This window comes from Solanum lycopersicum, chromosome 10 (genome assembly GCF_036512215.1).
Source record: "Solanum lycopersicum chromosome 10, SLM_r2.1".
Classification (NCBI taxonomy): domain Eukaryota; kingdom Viridiplantae; phylum Streptophyta; class Magnoliopsida; order Solanales; family Solanaceae; genus Solanum; species Solanum lycopersicum.
In genome coordinates, this window is record NC_090809.1 from 3,549,660 (window position 1) to 3,558,304 (window position 8,645).

The 8,645-nt window shown below is 26.8% G+C and overlaps 1 protein-coding gene across 1 annotated transcript; it reads right to left on the reverse strand.

Annotated features, from left to right (window-relative positions):
* Window positions 1-5,551: 5,551 nt before the first annotated feature.
* Window positions 5,552-7,370, reverse strand: LOC101267164 (transcription factor bHLH14-like). The gene has a single exon (XM_004248044.5). It carries the CDS (start codon window positions 7,060-7,062, stop codon window positions 5,710-5,712), a length of 1,353 nt encoding a protein of 450 aa, XP_004248092.2. The 5' UTR covers window positions 7,063-7,370; the 3' UTR covers window positions 5,552-5,709.
* Window positions 7,371-8,645: the final 1,275 nt, after the last annotated feature.

Genomic DNA, 8,645 nt, shown 5'->3' on the forward strand with positions numbered 1-8,645 from the left:
TTCGTCGTTATTCAATTGTTCAATAAACTTGGACAAACAATTGTACTACTAATCTAACCAATTAATCACGTGATTTTTGTTCCTTTTTTAATATTAATTAGTTTTTAATTCAATGTATCTTCGTACCTATCAATAACTTTTTTGAATTATTTTAATTTTAGTGGGCTTAGCAGGACCCCCTAACCCTCGTCCCATCTTTAACTTTATCTTTCATCAACGATCTCGAATTAATATATAAAATCTGAGATAATTAACATTTCAAACTTTATATTAAGTTAAAGAATTGTATTTTTATAAAAATAAAATCAGACAGATAGATCTTGATTAATTTCAAAACGTATTGTTTTAAGTTTTATTTCACTGTTCAAATATCAGCTTTAGTCAACTTATGTATAAATTTATAAAATAACAGAACGAGGAATAATAACTTGCTTTGTGAAAGAATATTGATTGTATTGAAGTGTTAACCTAATAAGGGAATACGTGGGAGATATATATAGGGGATATAGGAAGGAGTACTAATCCTAATAGAACTAGGATTAATACATAGTAAATACTAATATTATTTAATACTATTTATTTGATACTATCTATTATTACTTTGAATTAAAATAAAATGTTAGTTCTAGTTATTATATAAATCTAACATCAAGTGGATTACATGAAAACATTTTTGTTAGTGAATGCCTTAAATTAATAAAGAAGAAATGTTTTAAAATTTCAACCAGAAAACAAGAAGAAAATATTGTACTTATGAAAAGGATGCAAAATTAAAATACTTAAGCCACGTGCTGTCACAATCATATATTTTTTTCTATAATAAACATATAACTATTTCGCCCATTTTGCAAGATTAATAATGTATTTAATTTTAAGTAATCTAATAAAAATGTATATTTTTTAAAATGTCGATAATTTAAAATAATTTTTTTAATTCACATCAAATTTAAATATATTTATCAATATTTCCTTTTTATATGATAAAACTTATGATTTACGCCGAGTCGTGGATTTATGATTAGGAAGTACCTGGATCATGAAGCAGATTTCCTCATAACCACTGATCTCATATAGTATCAAATCATTATGTCATGTTAACGAATGACAAAAAGTTTTATATTGGTGGTTAATGAGATGGGTAGACTTCTTATAAGGTTTGGATGATCCTCCTCCCTTTGAGGTAGCTTTTGGGGTGTGAGTTAGGCTTAAGACCTAATTTAACATGATTTCAGAGCAAGACCCATCTCACTCGATGTTGGGGGCCCCAAAATCAAAATGGTTTATGCACCAGATGCTAAGCACTAGGCGTGAGGTGAGTATTAAAGAATGACAAAAAGTCTCATATCGATGGTTATTGAGATGGGCAGACTCCTTATAAGGCTTGTGCAATCTTTCTTTCTTTGAGCTAACTTTTGAAGTGTGAGTTAAGCCTAAGACCTAATTTAACATGTCTACGATTAATGCCCAAAGGGATTTAATTTGTGGTTGCCATTTTTTGTTTTTGACACACCTACAATCATTGACTTGTACCATCATATTTGGCTTTTTGGCACAAGTTATCATTATTAGCATACTGACTAATTTCATGTTAGTATCAAGTTGTTCATTGAGATACAACTTAGTCGTTAGAGTGGTTTAGAGTCTCTGTTCATTTGTAAAATCAATTAATATTTTTTCTGTTCAAGAAGAAAAGAATGATCTAGTTTAATTTGGAATGAATTTTTTTTTAAAAAAAATAATAATTTTGTGATACTAAATTAAAGTAATGTCAAAAATAATTTTAAAACAGATTAAAAATAAAATTAGATCATTCTTTTTTAAACAGAGGAAATAGTTTTTTACTCTTATAGATTTGGATAATTTTTTTCTCATTACACTGTTTTTTAAAGATGAGTTAAGACCAAATTGTATAATTAGTAGGGGACAAGTTCTTTTCTTTACTTTATCAGTTTAATAATAATTATCCACTATATTTTTTTGAGATATTTAATAATATACTTATTCACTTTATAAAAATTAATGGATACTTTAACACTTCAAATTTAATTTACCTCATTCATTAATTATAGTCATTTTTCTATTATATTTTTCAAGACATTATATTTATTTTATTTAAATAATAATATAATAAAATTACCCTTCTATTTTTAGTTGACAAGTATTGTTGGAGAGAAAGAATATTTTTTGTTATTTTTAATATGATATCTCCTTAAAAAGAAAAATGAGTGGGTAGTGCAATTTTCTCAATGAGAATCTATTTTCAATTATGCATTTTCTCGTAAGTCAAAAGTCAAAAATTAATTCAAATATGTCCTTATTATTACAATGAGAATTTATTTTCAATTATACATTTTCTGAGTAAATGAAAAAAATATGTATCATAGTGCAAATTTTTCTTACTGATTCACAATGAGTGGATAAAAAACTTATTTTTAATAGTGTATACTTTATGTAGTTATTTAATACTAAAAATGATATCAAAAAAATTCATACTAAAATAGAAAAATAAAATAAAATAAAATATTCATTTTTAATATCAAAACCAAATAAAATGAAACAAAAAGGGAGAAATAATGAAGAACAAATAGCATGGTTGTTAAAGTCTAAACATGTATATTAGTTATGTGTAGACTATTAATGAATCGTCAATAAATTTTTTAATATCTTATTGGTAATATTCTGAATTATTTTTTGAGATTTAAAGACTTTACATCAATTAATATTTAATTAAATATCATGATAAAATAGTTACATTGATTTTTATTTTTTAAGAAAAAAGGCTCAAATATGTTATTATCGAACTTTTAGAAAAGACTCATTTATGCCATCAGTTAAAAGTTTGGCTCATTTATGTCATTACCGTTAAAGAAAAGGCTCATTCATGCTATTATTTTTTATGGTGATTTTGCAAAACTATTTTTGACGCGTGACCAATTATAATTCAATCATGTCATCAATTTTTTTAATTAAAAAAATCATAATTATGAAAAAAATTGAATTATTTTTTTAATTTTTTAATTAAATGAATTGATGACGTGGCCATTATAATTCGACCATGTCATCAATTTTTTAAGTAAAAATTATTCTTTTTTGACTTTTTTATTAAAAAATGATGATGTGGACGAATTATAGTTGGTCATATGTCAAATTGCTTTGCAAAATCACCGTTAAAGAATAATGACATGAGTGAGCCTTTTCTTTAACGATAATGACATAAATATAAATGAGTCAAACTTTTAACTGATGACATAAATAATTTTTTTTTTGAAAGTTTAGTGACTTATTTGAGTCTTTTCCCTTTTTTAAAAATATATAAAAAATTTAAGATGAACGAATAAAAATAAACGGAGGAGAAAAATAGTAAACACAAATTAATCATGTATCTTGAAAGTGATTGTGGGCTATTAATGATATATATTAAGTCCCTTATTCAAAACATGTGGTCCTTCTTGGATAAGATAAGGTACATGCATCTCCTAATGAAGATCCTATTAAAATTGTGAGTTCTAACTTTGTATTATTACTTTATTCCTTTCAAAAGATGTGATATTTTAACATTTCATTTTACTTTAAAATAAATAGTTTTTCTGGATTTTAATTTTAAATTGATTTTGTCCTTTTAAATTATCCTTAGTTATATAATTAATAATTATTAATTAACTTTTCTTTGGTTATGAATAAGTTCATAAACATAATTTTTATATTTTAGGAATAAACAATTTCTTAACAAGGTATGTTCAAATAAAAAATACTACTTATTTTAGAATGAAGAGAGTATTTAGAAGCATATTTATGATTTAAATCTTTACTAAGATTTTACCCTGACTTCAAAAATAAATATTTAAAGATTAATAAACTAAATTTTAAAAAAATCAAGAAATGCAAGCAGCATTATGATAAAAATAATTTTTAGCTTTATTAAATATTAACACTAATAAAGAGTGATAAAGTTTTTATTGGCAATAGTTAAGTGCTATTAGAACTAATGTCGCTAAAGGCTTTAGGGACATATACAAAGAGTGATAATTGTCGCTAAAAATACATATTTAACGGTAATTAAGAATTAAATGTCGTTAATGGTCATTTAGTTGTAGTGCAACGACATAGGATTAGCGACTAACCGGCGTTTAAATACCTCGTGAATTTGGCCACTACAACTTACTTTAGCTCTTAAACTACGGAGACATTTAAATATTCCTTAACATCTTTGAAATGGTTTTTATTTTATCAACCATAATAATGAAATATTAATCTCACAAAGGCAAGTGTATTACACACGCCATTTCATTGCCATATCAGTGTCACATTATTGCCACACCACCTTGGAAATTATTTAAATTTTGAGTTTTTTAATTACTTCTATTTATTTATTTATACAATTTTAGAAAGGTAAAAAATATTTGAGAATTTATCCAAGATTATAAAAATAAAATCAAACCATTTGGATTCAAGACTAGAATATATTCAATTTTAAAGCATATTATCAAAATAAATAAACAATTAATACAAAGTAAAAAAAAGCTAATTTGAGATGAAGAAATTTTAATTTTTAAATAAAAAAGCTTCAAGTTCATCACAACCAACAAACGCTTCCATAAAATAAGAGCTTGAAACAACAAATATTGTTGGCTTTTTCATTTTTTTTGATCTTATTTTATCACTACTACATCTAAGAATAAGCAAAAATAATTTGAAATGAAGAAATGAGTGGAACAAAGGTGACGGGGACGGGAGCTCGAAGAAAAAGAAAGGGGTGAGGCAAGTGTGGATGGCGGCCGTGTCCGAAATAAAAGAAAGAAGGGTGCGGGTGGCGAAGGGGGTTCGAAGAACGAAAGGGCGGGGTTGTGGTGGATAAAAATGATGGAGTGACGAGGTGTGAGGAAGATGAAACCTTATTGGTTGGAAAGAAAAAAAAGGCCTATTTATTTATTTTAATTTTTTTACGTTTTCACTAGCCTTTTCTTATTCCATTTGTTACATCAGTTTTTTGGTTGAATTTTAATTCACTTGAAATAAGATTAAGAACGTAACTAATTATTTGTAAATAATAATTTAACGGATAAGTTCAGAGAGTAATCTTTATGTATTTTTTTTATTTTAAATGAAATATATACTAAATAGAAATGAAATAAGTAAATATTGTATAGTTGTGCAACCCTCAAGTTGGATATTAAAGTCAGATAAAGAAGGGTTCTCCTTGGCATTTTAATATACAAAATAGAATAATCTAAACACATATTTTTCATGTTTTTTTAGACTTTGGACAATACAGAAAACACAAATAAAATATTAAAACAATGGGAAAAAAAAGTTTTGTCTTTTTAGTGGTGGGGTAATGTAAAAATAGAAACCACATAAACATGAAAAAGAGGGAACATATGTTGATATTTAAAGACAAACAAGCAGCATCCACCCATCAACCTTTACTAATAATTCCAACAACTGGCAAATAGCGACAGGGGCAGAGCCGCTTCACGTTCAACAGAATTCAATAATTATAAACATAAATAAATTAAAATTTCTGTCCGATTATAAAAAAAAGATGTTAGAATAGACTAAGATGAAGTTATCCATAAACAAGCATGCAACAATATTGCATGTTCTTTACATGACAAATTTTTTTCTATACTACGGAAATTATTTATTACAAAGTCGTAAAACAAGATTTGGACATACATTAATGCTTTAAAATTTAAGGATGGAGTATTTCTACTGATGTTGTATGCTTCTAATTAGAGCGTTTTTTAATCGATCTTCAGTACTCAATCCTATAGGAACTTTAACAACGATGTCCTGTAGCATAATATCGTTGACACTCGAAATACTGGCATGGTGAACATGAAGTTCAAGATCTTGAAGAGCGCGCATCAATCGCGTTGATGGATAATTAACATTTTCAGATTGTACCCTTACCATGGCATCAGGTCCCAAAATCTTAACTTCAACTTCAACTTTTAAATTGCTGTGGACACCAAATGAATTATGCCTAATTTGATCCACTGAATTTGTTATTGTTGTAGCAGTACTGTTGTTGTCTATACTGAAACTATCCGTACACTCGATTTTCAGTTTCTTCGATTTTCTAGTAAGCTGAGTTTCCAATTCAGCAACTTTCGATTTCAATTCGTTGATGTACGATACAGCATCTGATAACAACGAAGCTTTATCCATTTTGGTAACATGAGGCACAACAGAACGCAGAGCGTAGAATCTATGGTTTAACTTCTCCCTCCTCTGTCTCTCTGCTTCAACGTGGTTCAACGGTGTTTCACGTGTTGCCCCTGGTTTTCTACCTCTCTTCTTCGGGGTTTTCTTCTCCACCAGTAGTTGACAATCGGAATCTGAATCATTACATTCAGCGGAAACTGAAACTGAAACTAATTCCTCTGTTTTCGGGTTGATGTTTGTGTTTTGTTCTAAACAATTGACAATATGAGGAATTGAGTTGTTGAAAATGGACTTAACTTGTTGAATCAACACCCAGTTTTCTTTGATTAGTTGATTGGAACCCATTTCAATAACTCCATTGGAAGTTGGAATACAAACAAAAGTTTGAATTCCATGAAGATGAGCTTCTTTAGCTCTTTTACAGGTATGAAATTGAAGGTTTTGTGAACCAGTTAACCATATGATAGAAGCAGTACTAAAAGCTTTGCCAGGTACACCATCACCAATGGAAAAAGATTGAGCTAATGACATGACATAAAACCATTCAGCATCAGTAACTTCATCATCATCATCATCATCAACTTTTTCATCACCATTTTCACAAATTAAAGCTTGAATCCCTTTAATAACATTTTTTCTCTCTGTAGATTGTTCACTAGATTGAACCCCTGTTTTAGATTTAGTACCATGGAAATGACCATCACCCCAAGCTAAAAAAAGATGACCATCATCATCATCATTTGTAGTTTGCCAGAAAATAGCATATGACCAAGAATCTGTTTGAATCTTGAGAATATTTTGAAGTTTTTGTTGAAGGTTTGATGAAGTTTGAGAAAGTAAAGATGGTATAAAAAATGATGATGATGATGATGAAGAAACCATTAATTCATCCATCTTCCTTCTTTTCTTTTTTTTTTTCTTCTTGTGGAGAAAAATTGAAGGTTTCCAAGCCAATGATAATAAAGAGAGTAGACAAATAGATAGGTAGTAGTAGTATTAGTAAAGTAAATACTGCTTCTACCTCCGTCCTATTTTATATATCATTGTTTTACGTTATAATTGCATTCAGAAATGATGTAATTTTAGCTTTTTACTTTTATTTGATTTGTAATTTTTCAAGAATATTAACGACTCTATCAAGGATATACTAGGCAAAATATGATAATTTATACGTAAATTTTATAAAATGACAAATGTTTTAATTCAACTATTTATAAAAAGGAATAAAATATCAAAAATGGAACAAAGGGAATACTTACTTTCTTTGTCTTAAAATAAGTGTGATTGATTACGTTTGGTCATGTTTTATTATGAAATTAAGAAAAAATAATTTATATTTACCAAGTAAATATTGATATATGAAAATTAATGTTGTATTTAATATATAACTACAAAATTAGAGTTTTTTTTCACTTTTTATCAGTAATTTAGAGTGAAAGCTCTTCCTCTTCTTTTTTTTTTTTTTTGGGCAAATTCTTAATAATTCTAGTCAAGTTTTGAATCGAATTTTGTTATGATTAAAAAAGAAAAAGTATTTTACTGTCTTTGCTTTAATTAAATGTCTTTGAAGATATAAATAACTCTTTAATGATGTAAATATATGAAAACAAGGATATCTTCTCCTTTTTTTTAAAAAAAAAAAGATATTTCTCTTGATTATATAAATCATCCTTTATTTTAAAATAAAGTAAAAAAAGAATAAATACACCATTTATTTTGAAATAAAGAAAGTATTAAAATAATTAGGTAAGAAACTAATTGCTTGGTACTTCATTATAATTGAAAAACATTAGGCAGTTGAAATTGCATTTGAATATTAAATGTTGTGATTGAAAGCTTCAAAACAAATGTAAATCTTTTAAAACATGTTTTTTTTGAACTTCAAATGATATAATTTAAAATTTGAAGTTAAAATAATGAATTAAACAAGTATAGTCAATTATTATTTAAATTATAAATTTTTAAAGATTTAATTAATATGAATTAGAAGTAATACTAATAAATTGAAAGATTTAAGAAAATTAGGTTTATGTGGAGCACTAATTAGTCTATGTCCAATAATATTATATAAAATTTACTACATTAGAGTATTAGATTATTGTAGATTGAGTATCCACTTCATCGATCATTATTATCATTATAATATTATACTACGATTATAGAGTCTAGAAAACGCAAAACAATATTAAAGTCAACTAATGGCATTCAAGTGAGATCATTGAGCACACAAATAGAGGAAACGTAAGTTGCCTAATTAATTTTGGTACTAAATAGTGAAAATTATATATGATGGCAAATTAATAAATTAAATTAATTACTATAGCAACCATTTGATTTAATCCGTATTAAACTGTTTATCAGTCACCTTTCTCTCTCAAATTCTCACTCACCACTCTCCTCTCTCGCTCTTTTATACAAACACAACTGTATAAAATCTATTTCTATTTATATAAAGCGAGAGAAAATTGTCTAAAATA

Coding starts and splice junctions, on each gene's coding strand:
- LOC101267164 (XM_004248044.5), bottom strand. CDS start 7,062: ATGGATGAATTAATGGTTTCTTCATCATCATCATCATCATTTTTTATA.